This window comes from Cebus imitator, unplaced genomic scaffold (assembly GCF_001604975.1).
Source record: "Cebus imitator isolate Cc_AM_T3 unplaced genomic scaffold, Cebus_imitator-1.0 Scaffold376, whole genome shotgun sequence".
NCBI lineage: Eukaryota > Metazoa > Chordata > Mammalia > Primates > Cebidae > Cebus > Cebus imitator.
Genome location: NW_016107691.1, coordinates 2,025,289 through 2,047,827, shown reverse-complemented (window position 1 = coordinate 2,047,827; position 22,539 = coordinate 2,025,289). Strand labels below are relative to the sequence as shown.

General features: G+C 46.1%; 1 protein-coding gene across 1 annotated transcript in view; it reads left to right on the top strand.

Moving 5' to 3' along the window:
* Positions 1–2,904: 2,904 nt before the first annotated feature.
* Positions 2,905–22,539, top strand: part of XPNPEP2 (X-prolyl aminopeptidase 2) — a 53,351-nt gene continuing 33,716 nt past the window's right edge. Inside the window, exon 1 of the mRNA XM_037731029.1 lies at positions 2,905–2,980. Within this exon, the coding sequence (XP_037586957.1) occupies positions 2,905–2,980 (76 nt within the window). The remainder of the gene's footprint in view (positions 2,981–22,539) is intronic.

The window sequence follows — 22,539 nt, the reverse complement described above, 5'->3', positions numbered from 1 at the left end:
GAAAGCCCAACCTAATGACACCACTGGTGCTAAGCTGCTGAGCCTATGTGAACAAAGTCAAGGCAAGTGTAGCATGGTGTGCTGAGACCAAGGCTCTGGTCTCAGACATTGGCAGGAAACTGGAAATTTTAAGAAAAGTGCTGCAAAGTGCAGCGGGGTCCCCCTGAGATGCAAGGCAGAAGCCCCATCTACCCAGGTCTAAGGTAGTACTGGTTTACATGGTACAGGCATTTATTAAAAGTCATCGAATTGTACACTTACAATGAGTGCATGTTATTGCATATAAATTATACCTCAACAGAGAATGATTACTACCAAGAAAGAAAACCCTGTAGTCTTAGCTACTCAGGAGGCTGAAGCAGGAGAATCACTTGAGCCCAGGAGTTCGAGGCTATAGTGAGCTTTGATCACACCTGTGAACAGCCACTGCACTCCGACCTGGTCAACACAGTGGGACTCCATCTCTAAAAAAAGAAAAAAGATAAAGAGAAAAAGAAAGAGGAAGAGGAAGGAAGGAAGGAAAAAGAGAGAAAGAAAGAAAGAGAAGAAAGAGGAAGGAAGGAAGGAAGGAAGGAAGGAAGGAAGGAAGGAAGGAAGGAAGGAAGGAAGGAAGGAAGGAAGGAAGGAAGGAAGGGTCGTATATCTCAGATTCCCAGGCCCCATTCCAGACAAAATTAGATTGTCTTCTGTCTGGACGCTGGGAAATTTTCATCTGTTGGTTCTCAGTTGCCTAGGGAATTAGATCCAGAGCTCACTTTCCAACCTAACCCTGACATGCCTCTTTATCCTCAGTTCCTGATACTCTTTTTCTTGATGCATACTCCAGACACAATGAACTTAGAAACAGTCCTTAAAAATGCTCACACCCCTTTGCAATCCCGTGCCTCTATATATTAGGTTTCCCCTGCTTGAACTCACACCTTCTCCATGCAAGGAATTCCTACACTTCATTTAAAGTCCATCTGAAATGTCCCTTTTCCTGTGTAGCCATCTCTGACCACCCAACAGCTTTAAGATGGTTGGAGGTGTTACTGGTGGAGGGTGTCCAGGTTCTCAGTGTTTTGAACGAAGAATTGGACAAAATGCACAAACAAAGCAAGAAAATAATGAAGCAACAAAAGCAGAGATTTACTGAAAATGAAAGTACACTCCACAGGGTGGGAGCGGGCCTCAGCAGCTGCTCAAGGGCCCAGATACAGAATCTTCTGGGATCCAAGTACCCCTTACAGGTTTCCCACTGGCCACTTGGTGCTCACCCCATGCAAATGAAGTGGTGGTCTGCAATCAGTCTGATTGCAATCAGTTAGAGGCTGAAGTGAAGTTACGAAGGTCACACTTTTATGCGAAGATCTGATTGGTTGTGGGAGCAACCAATTGGAGGCTGAAGTGAAGTTACAAAGTGTCACTTCTATACAAAGGGAGATGTGACCCACAATCAGTCTGATTGGTTGTGGACAGCCTACAGAGGCTGAAGTGAAGTTTCAAAGTCACACTCCTATGCAAACGTCTAACAACCAATCAGAGGTACCTTCAATTTTCCATCCGCCACGCAGAAGAAGTGGGGACTTGGACAGGGAGTAGTCTCTGGTCGCTTTGTTACTGAGGGGTGGAAAGTTAGGGATTTCCTTTCAATTTAGTTCTAGGAACTCAGCGCGAAACAGCCTTAGGTTCCCTACCTCCAGAACCTATCTTCCTGCCTCAGAGAGAGGATGATCCCTCTTCAGTGACCCCACAAATCTTGGGACATACTTTTTATGGCTATGACACTTGTTGAAAGTGGACTGTTGATATCTGTCTGGAGGCTTTCTCTCATATCTAATTGTGAATTCCTCCAGGGCAGGGACCATACCTTCTTCAATCCAGCAGCTAGCACAGTGCCTGGCAACATAATAGGCTCTTGACACAAGCTGTTCACTGAACAAATGAATCAGTGAATGAATCTCTTCCCCTTTGGGGACTCTTTAGTGGGAGCCTTCATTGGAGAGTAGTTTCACCACAGCATGACCAATAAGCAAAAAATTTTAAGAGCTGGGACAGCCTTGGTGGGGGAGGGTTATTTGGTCAGGGAAATATTTTAACCCCGTAGATTATGCCCCTGAGGTATTTTGGCCTATCCAGGACTTGTATTTATAAGATGGCCAAGGTCAGGGCTCATTCTGTGGCCGAAATTTGTTGTTAAATACCCATCATCATCACTATCATCATCATTATCCTTTACTGGGCATTTATTATGTGTCACATGCTGGTATAAACACTCTTGCATATTAGCTCATTTAATCTGCACAGTAACTCTGGAAGGAAGGGGCTATTGGGTTGAACCATAAGAAATTGTCAATATTCAATCTTTTTTGATCCACAAAATAGCATTTTCATATGGTTCAACCTAATATTACCAAAATTTTTTACCAAGGTTCAAGGAGGTGAGTCCCTTGCTCAGATTTCAATGTTTATTCCTCTGGCTCCAGAGCCCTTTTGCTATTTCACCTACACTGCTGGCTTCTATCAGTTGTGAAATCCCTGCTCTAAGCCAGTCCACAGAGGCTAATAAGTTGGACAGGAGCAGGCCTGGCTAGGGTTTCAAATGCTCTTTTGCAGGAGGGATGAGCTGGCTTGTCCTGAAAATGTTAGTCTTTTAGCAGTCGTGTTTCCAATTTCTTTTTAGTCTCTCATTCATCCAGAATCCACCTCCCTCACCACACACACACATGCGCGCGCACACACACACACACACACACACACACACACACACACACACACGAGCCAAGCAGCTGACTCACACACCATGCCGCAGTTGCCTTGACTTTGTTCACGTAGGCTCAGCAGCTTGAGACTGCGGCCCCAGCATCGGCAGTGTCCTCAGTTGGCACCTGGAGGAATGGTTGCATTCTCCCCTTTATTATGGAGATGGCTAGAGTCGGTGCTCTTGTCCTGGCTGAAGACAGCCATAGAGATCGGCAGAGGCTTAAGTATGAAGTCAAAGGTGATGTCAGATATCAGAAAGGGCCCAGGTAGCCGTGGGGAAGTCCTACCAGCTGGATCTTTGAGCCTTGGACAGAACCAGCAGCGGGTAGGGCAGACCCCAACCCCACTGACATCTCTGCTGCTCGCTTACCAAGCCCTGTGCGCTGCCCACTGGGGCAATAGACCTGGCAGTGCTGGAGGCTGAGAAGGGAGAGACATATAATACAGTAAGCAATGACCCCCAGAAGAGGCTCGCAGTGATCCCCACTTCATAGTATGAGGAAAATGACAGAGCATTGTCTGGATTGTGGTTGGGCAGGAAATTGAGACCAGGGAAATGGACATACTCAGAGCTTCGGACATCAGGTGGGCCTGAGAGGCCTGGCTGAGGAATGAGGGGTGAGTCTGGAAGTGCAGGCAGCCTTCCCATGATATCTACCTTGAGATGAGTGCGGTCAGAAGAGTCCAGGCTAGCTGGGAAGTTGATCCGGGGCTACAAACCCTGGGCTACAGGAGAGTGGAACCGGAAACGCTTCCTCCAAGAACCCCAGAAGCTTCTGGCCCTTCCGGGCATAACTAGAAAGAGAAGCAGACAGCCCCAGGATCTTACTCAATGAGAGCTCAAAGTCTTGCCTTCCTGTTTCCTCTCTCATGAGGGGACAGCCTGAGATGTCACGAAGCGCCCCAGGCTGCAAGTTAGGAGACGGGAGTGCTAGTCCCATCCCTGCCTGACAGAGCCCTCTTCTCCCTGGGCCTCAGTGTTCTCCATCTGCACAAATGATGAGGCAGGATGCATAAAGTGGGTAAGGCAGTAGGTACAACCAGAATCATGGATTTCAAATTTTTACAGTTTGGAACACTTTCTTTAAGCAAAATCTAACAGGGCAGCTCAACATGTAAGGTGGCAGATGAAAATAGAACTGATCTCACCCCATTCCCCTTCCCAGAGGTTCCCCTAGAACCTCCATGGTAGACCAGAGCCCCTTTTAAAGACCACTGGGTTAGAGCGGTGGCCCTCCAACTTGAGTGTGCACTAGCATCACCTGGAGGGTTCGTAGGAATAGATTGCTGGGCTCATCCCTAGAGTTTTTGACTGTGCGTATGGGATGGAACTGAGAATTTGCATTTCTAACAAGTGCCCAGGTGATACTGACATTGCTGGTCCAGGGACCACACTTTGAGAACTACTAGGTTACATTCTACCTAAGGGCCTTCCTATGATTCATGTCCAGTCATTCAATATCTACATTAATCCACCTCAGATCGGTTTTCTGTGATATTAAAGCATAGGAGAGCACCTGACCTTGTTCCTGGCACATAGTAGGCACTCAGTCAAAGCTGGTAGGAACTCATCTAAATACTCTGCCTAGAAGTCTGTTTAAGTGTACAGTCGTGCTAGCTACTGGTAAAGGGATTCACAGAAGCAGAAGCTTTACTTTTAATAAGTTTACAGTCTGCCATGGCCCCTCCACCCCCCAGGAAATAACACCCCCGCTATTTCCATCATTAGCAGTTATTCCATATTAAACATTTTCCTTTCTAGATATTCTTTTTTTTTTCCAGGTAAAGCCCCTGGGAAGGGAAAATAGTCCAGTCCCTGACCCCTCAGCATTTCTCAGATGTGTTCCCATGTAGGAGGACACAGCTTCCATCCTCTAGGTGTTCTTCCAGAGCAAGGACCTTACCTGTATCACTCTCCCCCACATACTCCACACCTCCTAGCCCAGTGTCTGGCACAGAGTGGGCACTCAGTACAAGTCTGCAGAATAGAATAAAGGAAGCATGTGAGCCCCAACTTGAGCCAGCTCACGTGGGCCACCAGCACCCCAATCATGGCCAAGGCTGCTCACCGGGGAACTTTGGAGGGAGCACAGGGGGCAGGTCTCTAGCCACACGCACCTGGGATTGCTGCCTGGGAGGTTTTGCAAACTGGCTCCAGGAATGTTCAGGGCCTCCCATTCCCCACATCCTCCTTTTCAGCCTCACCACGTTCTTAAACAAATTGGCACTGACCCTGGTGACAGACTTGATCATTTCCCTTTGCTTCGTGATTGTGTTAAGTGACTGCCAAAGGCCTGCTCCTGAATAGTCAGCACATTCCTCAGGACGGCAAGTGGGAGCCCATCTGCTCCTGGAACACTTCCTTTCCTTTATTGTGCTATTTTGGCTTCAATTTCCCATTTGGACAGGAGCATCTTCCAGCCGGTGGGGAAGGGGAGAGGGTGGAGAGGAGCACCACAGCCTTCGTTTCTCACTCATCTCTGGTTTCTCTGGAAATAAATCAACAAATATAATACTACATGCTTGGTGCTGCTCTTAGCTCTCTAAATGTGTCCATGGAGTTAATCTTTACAACACCCCCTATGAGGAAGGCACAAATAATACCCCATCTTCCAGATGAGGAAACGGAGGCTGAGAGAGGCAAAGTGACTTGCCCAAGGTCATACAATATGTGATAGAGCTGGGATTTGAATCTAGACAGGTCTGGCTCTGGAGGCTGACTTCTTACCCATTGGCTCTACCACCTTGCAGGGTGTGTATTCTTGAGGCTGTGGATCTGGGCCCAATGGTATCTGAGGCCATGGCCCTTTCCCTCTTCACTGTGTGTCAGCAGAATCTAAAGTCACTTAGATTGAACACAGAATTCCAGCCAGGCACATTGGCTCATGTCTACAATCCCAGCACTTTGGGAAGTTGAAGTGGGAGGATCGCTTGAGGCCAGGAGTTCAAGACCAGCCTGAACAACATAGCAAGACCCCATTATTACCAAAAAAATTTAAAATTGGCCAGGTGTGGTGGCGTGTGCCTACAGTGTCATCTACACAGCAGGCTGAGGTAAGAGGATGGCTTAAGCCTAAGAGTCAAGGCTGCAGTGAGCTATGATCAGGCCACAGTGCTCCAGCCTGGACAACAGAGCAAGACCCCATCTCTTAAAAATTTTTGGAAGGAAATAGAATTCCTTGCAGAGCAAAAGGCTTTCTTCATCCCTTGCCACTGACCCTCTCATTTAATGCAATGTTTGAACTCACAGATGCTACACCAATGTGGACTCTGCCTTCGGGTTAGTTGTAAGGAGCTGATGCAGTAATGCTAAACAGCTCATCATGTGCTCTTCTCGATGTACCTTGCCTCATTTACATCTCACATCAACCCTAAATCAGGTTGTAGGGAGAAGCTGAGGCTCAAAGAGCCCACAGCCAACCACAGGCCATGCACATGGGCAATTCATTACTACACTAGATGTTAAACAGCTAGGTAGCCATTGCTAGGTGTCAGGTGTTGTCTAAACACTCTCCCTCATTGATTCATTCAATCCTCATAAAAATCCCATGAAGTAGGTACTGTTATTATCCCTATATCCCTATTTCATAGAAGAAGAAGCTGAGGCATGGAGAGGTCAAGTAACTTGCCCAAGGTCACACAGCCAGAAAGTGGAAGATCTGGGATTTGAACCAAGTCTGTTGGCTCAGACTGCTGTGTTCCTAGTGTATGCTCTTAACCACTACCTTGTGCTTCCTCTTGGCACTGAGGCCACCTCAGGGCACTTGAGGTACCATGTTACCATAACCTCCTCCACCTCTTCCCCTTGTCTTCCTGCTATTCCAAATTGACTTGGTATTCCCAATAAACATAACTCTCCGAGGTTCTGGAGTTCAAATTATAGCACTGTACTTACTAGCAGGGTGACCTCTGTTTCTTTCTGTACCTCAGTTTCCTAATCTGTAAAGTGGGAATAATATGAAAATGAGCTCATAGGGGGGTTGTGAGCATGTAGGTCAGGCACAGTGGATTCCCCCATCACCACCACCACCTCCTGTTGCATCTTCTCCAGCCCAGCCCCAGCATCCTGAGGGGGGAAATGGTGCTTCACGCCCTTTCACTTATCAGTCTCACCCTCCGTGTCTGTCTCTTCCTGTCTCAAATGAAAAGCAGCCTTCAGTTACAGATTCCCTAGCCTTTTCAAAACTTGGTGATTGCAATTCCTCCCAAGAGATCAGAGAAAACCATTTCCCTAGCATTCTAAGCAGGAATTCTATTGTCATTTGTTAACTCAAACATGGCCAAGGTGGCCCAGCCCATCCCCTTTCTTCCACACCCATAGGAGAGATAGAGAAAAGATAACTTGACTGGAACAGATCCCAGCAGCACCCCATGGCCAGAGTCCCTGAGAGAAATTCACAGCAAGGAAAGGTACCCAATTTCAAGTAATTATTTAGAATCTGATGATGCTTTGCAAAGTCAGTGACAGTGCAGGTGAGCTTCTCCCTCTTGCCATCTTTACAGAAAATGTTAAGGTACTAGACAGGGAATATAAATTTTCCAGTAATTTCCCTAACTTCCTAAGTGTCCCTGTCCTGTAATTCCAGTCTTGTCTTGTTGCTACTGGTGTCTTACCTCCTCAGCTCAGTGGGGCAGAGCATAGCGCTACCTATAAGCAGGTAGTTAGGATTAGAAAATAAAGTCTCCTTCACTTAGCTCTCCAGCCATGCAGCAAGCTCTAATTTTGGCCACTGACTGAGCCCTAACCCCAGCCTAGAATGTTCCCTAACCCTGTTCAGAGGGTGAGCCTAAACCTTGGTAATGGGCTGCTCCATTATTATTATATTATTATACACAGACAGTGTATAATTGCAGAATGAAGAAATTCCAACCTGGAGAGGTAAAGCAACTTGGCCAGCATCAGACAAAACCAATCCTCCATTCCAGCCATATACTGATGCTGAACTTTAGCCACTGAGAATGAGACTTCAAGCGTGAGGATGTATCAGTGCAAGTGATCCTTACTACTAAGATTCCAGCTCACAGACAGGTGAGTGGACACCACATCTTTATCTGGAAGGGAGAGGCCACTCCTGTCTTCACGGAGTAGTGGGCCTATTAAAAGGAATTCTTGCCTAGGGAGAGTGATTTGTATGATGAAAGAAATCAATAAATTGCTATTGAATGCAGTCCAACCTCACTTACTCAAACTAATTGGATGTAGCCTTTCAAATTAGTGAACCATCTGTATTGTAGGTTACTTGTAAAGAAATGAAGCTTTATTGCTTTGAATAATTCACAGTAGCTCAAAGTAAGCTAAGAAATTGTAGCCTAATCGAGGTCTTAGGAGACTTTCCTTAATGAAATGAAAAGAATCCCAGCATCAATCATTCGTATGCAAATGGTCCTGCCAAGGAAATGATAAAGTTTGCTGCGTTGAAGTATGGAAACTCAGTGCACAGTGTCCATTTATTCAATTCATTTGTGACTTTGTTGAGAGTAGGCAAAGTCAAAAAAGATAGGGCTCAAGCTATCCCCATTTGGTACTCACAGAGTGTCTTCTAATGAGGTTTTACTGTAAAAGGAAACAATTGGAGAGCAGCAGGTGCAATCCATCCACTGATGAAATAAAAGATGGTTTTGGAATACTGTCACTTCCTTTCAATTTTTTTCCTAAGAAGACATTAGAAAAAAAAAAGTTACCAACACAAGTCAAGTACCTCACTGCTTTGTCAAAACCCGGAACAAACATTAATGGGAAAAAAATCTGAAGGTCGCGGAAGGGAAATAAACAAGAAGAGTAAGTAAAGCATGAATCATCCATACCACCTGATGGCTCCTTAAAAATAAAAATAAAATCATGGAAGGAAATAGTCTGTGTCATAGTCAGGCATGTTGATAAGGGACCTGGTATGGACTCTTTCATTTCACAGAAAGAACTGACCTTTGGCTTCTGATTTGGATTGCCTTTTCCTCAAGGCCTTGCAGAGCACAAGGTTAGACGATCCTCGCTTAGCACCAGTTCCCACTTCTTTCTTGGGCACTATGAGTGGGAACAAGAGATGAAATTTTATTTTCATGCATTTAGTTAGCACACTTGCTTCCCAAAGACTTTGAGGTGGTTAATGACAATGAAAAGATAATGACAAAATAAAAACAGAGAATCAAGACCAGGGAAAATATTAATAGAAAGTTTTAAATCAAGTGTTAAAGGGTTGAAAGGCCATATAGAGTTGCACTACAGGTTTCTAAAAAGAGGCAGAGTTGGGATTCAAACCAGCTCAGTCCAATGGACCACCTCTGGAAGGAGCACAAGATCCCCAGATGGACCTATCTATAAGTGTGATCTTGGGCCAGATCCCCAACTTCCCTGAGCCAATTCCCTCATCTGAACGATGGGCCTAATCTATATTGTCTATTTCATAGGCTGTTACGAGGACTCAGTGAGATGGTGTCTTTAAGCCACTGACCCCACTGTCTAGCAGAGAACATGTGCTCAATGAATGGTAGCTATGAGAACAGATATGAAGCTTCCCATGATGCAATACAAAGCATTTGCCCATAATGGCATGTCATTTAATCCTTGCACCAGCTCAGGCCTTGGGCCCAGGATCACAGACAAGGGAGAGCAGAGGAAGGAGGGAGTCCTTGGGGAAGCTTCCTACAGAAGGTGGTACCCCAGTTGGAGTTTCTGAAGGATGGGTAGGATATGAGGAGATGGAACTTAAGGTGAAGAATGAGCTGGAAGGGTATGGGGACAGTGAGAAAACCTACTAAAGCAGATGGGCAGGTAGGAAATGAGGTGACAGAGAAGAGGGCGGTTCAGGACGGGCTCATGGACTTGCTTGAATCGGGCCAGATGGTGAAGGAATGTGGATGCCATTTGACAGGAAATGGGGAGTCATTGAAGGATTTTGAACAGGTTGAGCAGGGGAAGGATGTGACATGTTTGAAGGGATGTTTTCAAAGGTGGAGTCTGTCTGCTGATGTCTGCCATGTGCAGGCTGTGGGAGGGGGGCGGTTGGGAGAAACAGAGACTGGCAGACCAGCTGCAGTGATCCAAGGAAGGGACACGATAAGAGCTCAAGCTAAGACAACAGTGATGGAGAAGATGGGCTGTTCCCAATATCATTTAGGGGCACCTGAGAGGGATGATTTGACAGACTTCCTTTCTAGACTCGAAATTCCATGAGGACAGGGACCATGCTCTTCTGGTTTGTCACTGTGCCTTCAGGACCTAGCAAAGTGCTTGGCACATAGCAGGCACCCAGCAAGTGTTTTATGAATGGTTGAATGAATGAGTAAATGAATGAATCCTTCTATGCAGACAGACACTGAATAAGAATGGTTGCTTGCTCAACAACAAGCAATAGTACAAGGAAAACAAAATAAAGGATTTAAAAAAAAAAAACACTTTAACTGACTTTCTTTCACCATTCCTAAACTACAGCGACAATTAGGAAGGCAGCCCAGGAGAAATCCAGAGCTGGCTGGGAAAGAAGCCCTTTAAAGCAGAACCTGTATCAGCAGTGATGCTGTGTAGGAAGCATGCCGGCCATATGTCCCCGGACAGTTCACACAGCATAGAAACATCACAATGCAGGTAAATTACAAACAGGAGAAGAAAAATGGCAGTATTTACCTCACAAAAGGATTAACTGAGGCTCCATGTAAAGTAGCAAACTGCCTTTCTAGTGTACTTAATTTGAGACCAGAACTTGACTTACTGAAATTGATTTCCCATCCAAGACAATATACAGTAATTGTCTATATTGGTAGGAGCCTTGATTTGAGAGTCCAGTGACCTAATCCTTGACCTAGGCAAGTAGCAGAATGTGGTGGTTACGTTCACAGGCCCTGGAATTGGGCCGTCTGGATTGGCATCCTGGGTGCAACACTGACTGGCTGTATGGCCTTGGGCAAATGGCTTAGCCTTTCTGAGCTTCAGTTTCTTCCTCTGTGTAATGTGATGATACAACACCTGATCCTGCCTCATGAGGTTATTGTGAGGATTAAGTGAGGTAATGCATGGAATGTGTTCAGCAATACCTATAAGGTCTCAGTAAGCATTGGCTTTCACTTGTAATCCTAACTATATGACCTTAGGCAAGTCACTTTCCCTCTCTGGGCCTTGCTTCCTTCATGAGCCTGAAGCTTCTTTTATTCATACCTTAGGGATGTGGCCCTAACCTGTACTACAAACTCGTTATCTATCACACATAAAAGCATCTCCACCCTCTAGGTCCTCAGTTGACAACTCTACCTGTAGAAGGACCACTGGGACTCCTAGAAATGAGCAAAGGCCCAAACAGACAAGACTAGAATAGATTCCTTTTTCTTAGTATACTTTGTAGAAGTTACAACTCACTCACTCAGCTCCCATCTATAAATTTTAGCCCCTCCTTTCTTCTCAAGTAGCCCTACTTCCATCTTCATCCCAGGCCCTAAGGGAAAGGATGCTCAAGAGCACTGCTATCCTCTGGACAGCTCCCCTAGTCAATCCCCCTTTTGGATCCCAATTTTTACTTTAGGTTTCTCTTCCCCAACCCCGACTCCAACCCAGGGAACTGCAATCACACCAACCTCTGCTGCCCTCTGCTGTCTGGTTCAGATGTGCTAGCTCCAGCTGGGCCAATTTAGTCAGCTCCCAAGGACCTGTCAGTTTTTCCAAGCCCTAGCTGCCACTGTGACCTCAGGAATACAACTCAGATGTCCTCTGCAATTTCAGTGCTCTCCCTTAATCTGCACAGATGCAGTCTTTCCTATTCAAACTCAAAATCCAAGTCACATCTGGTGTAGTCCATGAGTTCAGAACAGTTATTTTCAACAAAGAAGGAAAGCTGCTAGAGCCATCCATATCCTCATCTAAGCCACCTTCTCAAACATTTCGCAAGCATTTATTAAGCATTTTCTGTGTGTCAGGCACTGTGCAAAATGCTGCGTATGCATTCTTATTGACTCCTGGCACCAAACTTCCAAGTAGGTAAAATTATTATTATTACTTCCATTTTAAAGATGAAGAAACTGAGACTCAGAAACGTGAAGGTCTTGCCCAAGGTCACAGAGACAATGAATGGCAAAGATGGGACGCAAAAACAGATATACCTAGCTCCAAAGCTGGTGTTCTTAACCACTAGCCGTAGTGTGGAGGGCAGCTTGAAGGGGAAGAGAGCAAAAGCAGACTAATTATTTAGGATCTATGGCAATAGTCCAGAGCAGAAAGCAGAGGAAGTGATGATCTTTAGATATATGTAGGAGGTAGGCTTGACCAGACATGGTGTCAAAGCAAGGGGGAGGGAGAGGTCCGCAATGACCCTCAGAATTCTGGCTTGGGCAACTGGGTGGACAGGGACATGTTGGAGCATGGGGGAAATGAAGAGATCCATTTTGCACATGTGTAGTAAGAGACATCCAGGTAGGGAAGGTCAGTAGGCAATTGGTTTGATGAGTCTAGAGCTCAGGAAAGAGATCTGCGCCAACGCTGACTTGGAGATGGGTGACAGATTTCAGGGAGAGTGCAATTCATCAGAAAAGAAGGCCAGGACACCAATATTGAAGGAGAAGGGAGAATAAAAGAAGTGTAGGAAAAAGACTAAGAAGAAGTAGCCACAGATATAGGAAGAGAACCAGGAACAATTGTCAAGGAAGTCAAAGAAAAGGAGAGGTTCAAAGAGGGAACAGTCCTGCTAAGTTGGCTACCACAGAGAAGTCATTGCCCTTAAAGTGGTCCTTTAGATTTGGGAAGTAGAAGGCTGTCCCGGTTATCTACTGATACATAAAGAAAAAAACTTAGTAGCTTAAAGCAACAAAAATCATGGTATTATCCTAACATCTCTCGTGGTTTTGTGGGTTAGGAATTTGGGGCATGGAAGGAATCTGACTCAGGATCTCTCCCATTGTTGCAGTCAGAGAGGGGCTGGAAGCTAGAACATTGGGTGGTGAGGAGCTGGCGGCTGGCCTGGGGGTGGGCTGGCCTTCTCTGTCTCTCTCCTCCTGTGGTCTCAGGGCCTCTCTATGCCACCTCTCTGCAGGGCTACTCTGAGCTTCCTCACGGCCTGGAGGTCTCCCGGAAGTCCACCTGCTTGTATGGCAACTGAAGACCAAGCGTAAGGGTCCCCTGTGCTATAGACAGAATGATTGTGTCCCTCCAAATTGATATATTGAAACCCTAATCCCCAATGTGATGGTATTTGAAGATGGGGAACTTTGGGAGGCGATTAGAGGTCATGAGGGTCGAGCCCTCCTGGTGGGATTTGTGCACTTATAAGAAGAGACGCGAGAGTCCTCTCTCTCTACCCCCGCCCTCCGTTTCTCTCCACCTGTCATATCAGGACCTAGCAAGAAGATGGCCATCTGCAAACCAAGAAGAGTGTTCTCATCAGACACCTGATCTGCCAGCACCTTGATCTTGGACTCCTCAGCCACTAGAACTGTGAGACATAAACATTCATCGTCGAAGCCGCCCCATCTATGGTAATATGTAACAGCAGCCCCAATTGACTAATACACCATGTTTCTGTACATCAGCAATGAAAAATCCAAAAGGAAATGAAGAAAACAATCCCATTTACAGTAGTATATAAAAGAATAAAATATCTATCAATAAATTTAACCCAGAAAGTGAAAGACTTATATAAGAAAACTACAAAACATTGCATATAGAAATTAAAGAAGACATAAATAAATGGAAAGTTTACTTTCACCATCTGTCATTGCTCAAAATACTCATAAAACCCTGCCCAGTTTCAAGGGGAGTGGACAAAGACATCCTTTCAACCTACCACCTCTCAGTAGGCAAACAGCACAAAGGTCATTAATGACTCTAGCAGGAGCTCCTTTAGTGAAGTGGTCAGGGCTCAAATCGGACCACTGTGGATGAGGATAGGGATAGACAACTTTACAGAAGGGCATACAATACCTGAATCAATGAAAAGACAAGGTGTATTCCAGGATGTTTTTTTAAACTCAGACATTTTCCCCAGATCAATCCAAACATCTAATGCAATCTCAATTTGAATCATAACAGGAATTTTTATAGGACTTGATAAGCTGATCTTGAGATCATGTAGAAAAGGAAATATGCAATATGACAGAGAAATGTTTGAAAAATGGGCAGGAAGGTTTCCATTACCAGCTATCAAAGCACACAAAACACAAGCTATAGTAATTAAAGCAGTGTAATGTTGGCATCGTGACATAGATCAATGGAATGAAGGAGTCTAGTACAACCGCACGTATATGTGAGGCTATAATATACACTACATAAGGCATTGAAAATCAATGAAGAAAAGATATACTCATCAATAAATGGTGTTGGGACAATTAGTTGTCAAATTGGGGGTGGAGGGTTAGGGCACAATATTCTTGAATCTGTACTTCCTGTCGTATCCAAACATAATCTCCACATGAATTAATTAGCTGAACACACATGAGCTCACAAAAAAATTATATGAAACTCTGTAAGAATATATAGGACAGTATTTCCTTGTCAAGTAAGTCACAGGTCCTAGAAATTATAAGAGTTATCTTGATAGGTTTATTGGATACACACACAAAAATTAGTCTCTAAAATTAAAAACAAAGTTAAAAGGGAGAAAATACTTGTGGTGTGTAAATATTTGTCAAACAGATAAAGGAAGAATGCATGAAATATATGAAGATCTCATTTTTAAGTCAATCAGAAAAAAAAACAACCCAATGAGAACATGGGCTAATGAAAGGAATGGGTACTCAAAGATGAAGAAAAATATAAAAGGCAAATAAAACATAAGGAAGCATATTCAACCTTTACCAGCCAGCAGATAAACACAAAGCAGCAAGAGACCAATTTTCACCCATCAAATCAGTAAAATCTTGAACAATCGATGTTATTGAGTGCTGATGACGTTGTGGAAACAGCTATTTTATTGGTAAAATTGTGAACTGCTACAGCTTTCCTTGGAGGGCAATTTGGCGGAATCTATTGACATGACAAAACTGTACACTTTTCCACTTCTAGATATGGATCCTGGAGCAATACTTCATGTTTGTAACAGCACAAAGTCAAAACAACCTGAAGGTCCATCGATCATGAAATGCAAGCAGGGTAGGGATTTGAGGACAAAAACTAAAGGTCTGGAATCTCCCACAAGGGCAACAGAAAATACAGCTGACGCAGGACAAGGAAAAGGATTGGCAAGCAGCACCAAGAGGCCTGCCGAGGTTGGACACCAAAAACTTGGAGTGACCCCAACCCACAAAGTTGGGATATATTCTCCTGTAGAGAAGATAGATGGTTCAAATGCCCTGGGGTTTACTTATTTATTCAACAAATAGTTATGAGTGCCTACTAAGCTCCAGGTAGCATTCTAGGCCCTGAGATATAGCAGTGGACGAAAACAAACAAATAGATACACAATATCATGTCAGGAAATACTCTGAAGAGGGAAAGATACAGAATAGGAGATAAAGAGTGACAGAGGAACTGTTTAAATAATGAGAACAGGGAAGGCATCTCTGAAAAGGGGACATCTGAACAGAGGTCTGAATGAAGTAAAGGAATGAGCCATGTTGGCATCTGAAAAAAGAGCATTCCTATTAGTGGGAATGGTATGTGCCAAGGCTCTGGGGTGGGAGCATGCTTTACTTGGGGATGGAGACTGGCAGGATACGTGGAGCGGAAGCACAAAGGAACAGGAGAGTTAAATGTGCTAGTAAAAGGGAGGTTGGAGTGCTGGGTTATGTAGTTTGAGCCAAAGAGAGAGAGAAGGGAACCCAGGGGATGCTGATAAATGGAGAGGAAGAGCATAGGGTAAGGGATGGGACATTTTGGTGAAGTCAAAAGTCAGGTGCAGTAAGAGTGAAGGAGAGAGGCACAGGAGGGTGTGTTCAGAGAATGAGACGCTGGAGTTCAGTATGTCAAATGACAGCAATCCCAAGCAGTGACAAGGTCCAAGATGCTACTTTGGTTGTGGGAGGCTGAGGAGGAGTGGAGAAGCAAGGGCTTTGAACTGAGGAGCTTTGGACTTGAAGAATGAGGACATTAGATGGGTCATTGACAGGAACCTTGATATGACTCAGTAATGGTAGTCGTGTTGGAGAGAGGCAGCCATGAGCTAGTTGCTGTGGTCCTTTCCATGACTAGGGAAGTGTTGAAAGGCAGATGACAGGACCTGTGACAAAGGCAGTAAGAGAACTAGTAGGGGAAGTCAACCTCGCCCGGAGGTCAAGGAAAACTTCCAGACCAAATGACATTTGAGGCAAGACTGGAAGGAAGAGGAGTTCACAGAGCAAAGAGAGGAAGGGCAGGTATTCTGGATGAAGGGAAAGAAACAGACAAAGACCTTGTGGCTAGAGGAGACATGGTAAGAGGGACTGAAAGAATGGCATATGGCTAGAGTGGAAATGGCAAGAAGAGGGGCATAAGATGGCTGAGAAGTAAAGGATCAGGCTCTTGAAGAGGGCAAAAGGTTGGGAGAGTGCCCAAAGACCACCAAATGAAGGCTTGAGTGAAATCAACTAGAACCTTGGTGAGCCCCAGTGGTGCTATCACCACACATCCTTATGCAGTGCAAGGTGCCCGGAGGGGGCAGTATAGGTTTGTGACATGTCTGGCTGGGCTTTGCACTCAGCCAGGGCTCAGGATCTGACTCAGTCTGTGACCACTGAAGTGAACCAAGCTAACTGGCCTACACAGGACTCTAGCCAGATCCACTAGGTCTCACTAGCAAAGTTCCTGAACCATAATCACTGATAATGTTTGAATATATGTCCCCACCAAATCTGATGTTGAAATGTAATCCCCAATGTTGAAGGTGGGGCCTGGAGGGAGGTGTTTGGGTCACTGGGGCAGGTGCCTCACGGTTTAGTACTGCCCTCGTGATAGTCAGTGAGTTCTCAAGAGATCTGGTTGTTTAAAAGTGTGTGGCACCTCCTTCTCCAGTCTGCTGCTCTCACTTCTGCCATGTGAGATACCTATTCTCTCTTTGCCTTCTGCCATGATTGTAAGTTTACTGAGGCCTTCCCATAAGCAGACGCCAGCACTATGCTTTCCTGTACAGCCCACAAAACTGTAAGCCAATTAAACCTCTTTTCTCTGTAAATTACTCAGTCTCAGGTATTTCTTCATAGCAATCCAAGATTGGCCTAATACAGAAAATTGATACCAAAGAATTGGGGCATTGCTATAAAGATACCTGAAGCTGTGGAAGCAGTTTTGGAACTGGGTAATAGGCAGAAGTCAGAAGAGTTTGGAGGGCTCCAAAGAAGACAGGAAGACGAGGGGTTTGGAACTTCTTACACACTAAACAGTTATGACCCAAATGCTATTTGTGATGTAGACAGTGAAGTCCAGGCTGCTGAGGTGTCAGGTGGAAATGAGAAACTTTTTGGGAACTGGAGCAAAGGTCACCTGTATTATGCCTTAACAAAGAACTTGGCTGTATCGTGTCCATGACCTAGGTATCTGTGGAGGTCTGAACTTCAGATTGATGGTTTAGGGTATCTGACAGAAGAAATGTCTAAGCAGTAATACACTCAAGAGGTGCCCGGCTGCTCCTAACAATCTATGCTCAGGTGTGGGAGTAAAGGCATGACTTAATGTTGGAATTTGTATTTAAACAGGAAGCAGAGTGTAGTTTGGAAAATCTGTACCCTGGTTATGTGGTAGAAAAGCAAAGCCCAATTTCAGGGGATTCAAGCAGGCTGTGGGGTAACTACTTGCTAGAGATATTTGCATAACTAAAAAAGACCCAAGTACTACTAGCCAAGACAATAAGGAAAGCATTTCAGAGATATTCAAGAGGCAGCCCCTCCCATCACAGGCTCTGAGGCCTAAGAGGACTGAATGGTTTCATGGGCCAGGGCCAGGGCTAGGGTCCCCCTGCCCAGTGCAGCCTCTGGACACTGGTTCTCACATCCTGGCCACTCCAGCTCCAGCCTTGGCTCAAAGGGCCCCAGATATAGCTCTGGCTGCTGCTTCAGAAAAGGCAAGCTGTAAGCCTTGGCAGCTTCTATGTAGCATTAAGCCTACAGGTGTGTGGAGTGCAAGACTGAAGGAGGCTTAGCAGCCTCCACCTAGATTTCAGAAGATGTATAGGAAAGCCTGGGTGCCCAGGCAGAGCCTGCTGCAGGGGCAGAGCCCTCATGGCAAACCTCTGCTAGGGCAGTGCAGAGGGGAAACATGGGGTTGGTGCCCCCACGTAAAGTCTCTACTGGGGTCACTGCCTAGTGGGGTTGTGGGAGAGGGCCCCAGTCCTCCAAACCTCAGAATGGTAGACCCACCAACAGTTTGCACCCTGCACCTGGAAAAGCCACAGGCACTCACCAACTGTGAGAGCAGCTGCAGGGGCCAAACCCAGCAAAGCTACAGGGCCAGAGCTACCCAAGGCCTTGGGAGCCCACCCCTTGTGTCAGTGTGGCCTGGATGTGGGACATGGAGTCAAAGGACGTTATTTTGGAGCTTTGACATTTAGAGGCTGTCCTGCTGGGTTTCACACTTGCATGGGGCCTGTAGCCCTTTATTTTGCCCAATTTCTCCCTTTTGGAATGAAATTGTTTACTCAATGCCTAACCCCCCATTGCATTTTGAAAGCAAATCACTTGTTTTTTTATTTTACAGGCTCATAGGTGGAAGGAACTCATTTCCAGATGAGACTTTGGACTTTAGATTTTCGAGTTAATGCTGAAATGAGTTAAGACTCTGGGGGACTATTGAGAAGACATAACTGTATTTTGCAATGTGAAAAGGACATGAGATTGGGGGGGCAAGGTAGAATGATATATATGTCCCTGCCAAATTTCATGTTGAATTGTAATCCTCAATGTTGGAAGTGGGGTCTGGTGGGAGATGTTTGAGTCATGGGGGTGGATCTCTCATGCATTGGTGCTGTCCTTGCATTAGTGAGTGAGCTCTCACGAGATCTGGTTGTTAAAAAGTGTATGGCACCTTCCCCTCACTGTCTCTCTTGCTCCCAGTCCTGCCATGTGAAATGCCTGTTCCTTCTTTGCCTTCCTCCATGAGTGTGAGCTTCCTGAGGCCTCCCCAAAAGCAGATGCCAACACTATGCTTCCCGTACAGCCTGCAGAACTGTGAGCCAATTAAACCTCTTTTCTTTATAAATTACCCAATCTCAAGTATTTCTTTATAGCAATGCAAAATGGCCTAACATAATCTCCAACAAATTTCACAAGAAGAAGGAGAAGCCATGGGCAGCTGTGAGCTGCTGAAAAGGAGCTGACCAGTGGACCTACCAACCATAGCAAAGGGACGTCCAACCCTCAGAAACTCCCTTTTCTGATGCCTGGCTGTCTGGGTGAAGAGGTCTTGGGCCTCATAGCACCAAAGATCAGCTTTCATTAAATGAGCTCTTGCCCCCTTCTCTGTGACCACACACACAGAGGCAGGGTGGCTTTGTATCAAAGCAGGGCAGATGTGATGGACGAGGTACCCAACAGCACCAGAGCAGCATTCTGGGGCTGGAAAATTGCCCTCCATTCAGAGCATTCCTTTCAAGTTAAGGATGGGGAGGCTGGGACACACAACAATGGTGGAGTTTAGCACCAACTCCACAAACTTGGGTTGAGCCCATTAATTGCTGGGCTCTGTCCTGGATAGGATATTTATAAAAAGCAAGCTCCCGCCCTTGGGGATAGGTGACCTTAGAAAGAAGAATTGTTGAGAAAGCAAAAGATTAATGTGAGGCTTTGAGAATAGAAGCTGCAATAAAATGTTACGGGAGTCCCCAGGATGGAGGGATGAATTTGAGGTGATGAGGGCTTGGGAGATGAGATGACTTTTGAGCTGGACTTTGATGGGTGGAGAAAATGTGGACAAGGAGAGATGGGCAATGTTAGGGAATAAGGCCTTGGCCACTGAGCTGAAGAGATTGAATTCTATCCTGAGGGCAGTGGGAGCCATGGAGGATCTTCAGATCGGGGTGACAGTCAGGCCCCATGGAACGAGCATGGGCTTTTAAGTCCCCCAGACCCAGGTTCGAGTCCCAGCTCTGTCACAGGTCAGCTTGGACCTGGGCAAAGCCACTGTTTTTCTCCAAGCCTGTATTCTCTTCTGCTGGTGAGAACCCTGCCTGTCTCCCAGCATGAGATGCTGGAACCTGACGGGAAAGAATGAAGGGAATTTGGAAGCAGCGATCACATGCTGTGCCCACAAGGCCAAGTGTCCCCAGTCCCTCAGCCTCTGAGGTCACATGAATGGTTAGATTGGACATGTGCTAACTCAAAAGTCTCCTTCCTACCTACAGAACTGCAAAACCTCAGGTATTGTTTTATGATTTCAACCTCAGTGACTCGGGACATCCTCAGGGGATGATCTGCAGTGCTCACAGCCCCCTTGGGTCTCTGACTTTCCTGTTGCCACTGGCTATTCCAGGCCATGGTGCTGTCTGCCTGTGCTCCCTTAGGCTGCTTTTTACCTCATTGCTGCCAGTCTGTCCCTAGACCGCTGTCCTTCGCTGCAACCACCGCCTGCAATGCCATCTCTGCACCATTACTGCCAAGGTTCACTCCACCTCTCTTATCTTGGCCTTCCTCCAGGTTCCACCCTTCCCTGGGGTTCCCACAACAGAGCTGCTTGTATTCCTGCTGCTAGAACTCCTTGCGTGCTCATCGCTTTATATGCATTTTCTCAACACACTCATGACGTAAGTTGTTATTGTGACCTCAGCTGTGATTCAGGACACCTAGTGGTTGTCAGCTGGTGGGAGAACATGTAAGTCAGGAAGGTGTATTCTGATGGAAGTCAAGGAGGCAATGGTGTCCAGCGAGGGCAGACTCAGGTTGGAAGTCAGGGTGATAAGCCTGGAGTGGCATCAGGGTGCAAAATCAGAGGCACAGTCAGGAGGTACCCCAGAGAGGATCACCTCCAATTTCAGAATTTGGCCTTTAGGCTAGCCTTGGACCAAAAAGTAAAATAAGGAGAAGTCCACTGTCTCAGCAGTCCACAGCAAGAGTCCAGTGACTCATACATCTTCCAAACAACTTCAATACAAAGACTCAGCCATTCAACCCTCCCCACCTTGAATCATTTCTTTCCACTTCAAGCCTATTGCCAACTTGGGTTGAAGTCTCTCAGCTGATAAGAGTAAAGACAGTGGTTTCGAGATAGGGAGATAAGGAAGGAGCTGATGAAGGCAAGAGAAGTTATCTTTGCCACCAGGGCTAAGGCTGGGACGCAGAGGGATGAAACCAGAGGGCTGAGTATTATGTGGGGAACATCCCTGGGCAGAGTCCAGAAGATGGGGGTGGAATCTCCGTTTAGTTTGTTTCCTTCTGAGGTTGACCCTTCAGCTCAGCTGATCTTTGCTGTAACAACTGCCATTTCAGCAGTGCTGGATGCCAGGAAGAGAAAGAACAGAGTACAGATGAGACCAGATGAGACTGGCTTTACCTAGTTCTAGCACGTGAGTTAATGAACATTTGTAGAACATTTACTCATGTCTCTGCGAGGCATGTTCTGAGAGCGTCACAAACATTGGCCCATCGAATCCTCATAACATCCCTAAGAAGTTAGTACTATCGTTACTCCATTTCACAGGTGAGGACACTGGGGACTCAGGGAGATAAAGTCACTTGTCCAAGATCACACAGCTAGTCGGTGCGAGAGCTGGGATTGAAACTCAGGCAGATCGGCTCCTGAGTCAGTGTTCTGAGGCTCAATTCACTGACAGAAAGACAGGACCGTGTTTGTCCTCAAAGGCCACCTTCAAGGGCCCTCCGCTGCACAATCCCATCAGCTCTACCTGCTTGTGAGGAGGCAGGGGACTTTGAGGACGCATTTCTCAGTGCTCTGGTCTCTGGGAGTAATTTCATTACCAGCCTTGGAAGGGGTGGGATAGTGGAGCCCTGGGCAAAGGCTTCGGGAGTTTCAGCAGTTATTGAATGACAGCGTTCTCAAGTTCTCCTTGTCCGTGCTCTGTCCTCTGAGGCTGCGGGCTCCTGCTTTTATTCCTGAGAATGAAGTTCACTGAGCTGCCTCTCTCATTTTCACTCTGCCCTTTCAGTGAGTCCCACAAAGGTCTCCTTTCCCTCTTCAAAATGGCCTGTTTTGTCATTCTTGAGTGGATTGTTGAAAGCTGCTTTAAACTTGATGTGGACATAAGTCAACTGTAAATCCATTAAAAATAGAAACAAAAGGAATGGTGGCCAGGCATGGTGGCGCGCACCTGTGGTCCCAGTTACTAAGGAGGCTGAGGCTAGAGAATCCCTTGATCCCGGGAGGCTGAGGTTGCAGTGAACCAAGATCATGCCACTGCACTCCAGCCTGGGCAACAGAGTGAGACCCTATTTCAAAAATAAGTAAATAAATAAAACAAAAGGAATGGGCGGTTTGTCCCAGGGGTCCTCCAGGCTAGATGAGCACCCATCCCCATTGGGTCTGTTTGTCTCTCTAAAGCATTTCTCTCTGGGACATCGCCTTTCTCGAGCCCAAAGAGCATTTACTAGGAGCTGCCTTGACGCTGCCCTCTGATTCAGCTGGGCATGAAGACAAGGCAGGCTTCAGATTCTCCACTTCCCTCATGGGGAGTTGTGCTGTTTACGAGTGACCTGCACTTCAGAGTAACCAAATCCCTGTTCTAGAAGCTACAGCAGAAAGAGTATTTCCAGTTCACCAAATTAGTCTTTTCAGAGGGCCCAAACTCCCCTTTCTGGGTCTTCCCTCTTCAGAAGGGTCCCCTGAACCCTCCAGATAGGGGCATCTTTGGGTTTTCATTTCCTCCCAGGTGTGAACGGCTCTGACAGCCTGGGTTCCCCAGAGTGCAGGTTCAGATTATGCAGGGGAATGAGACTCCCCAGATCCCAAAGGAAGAGTTGGCAGCACTT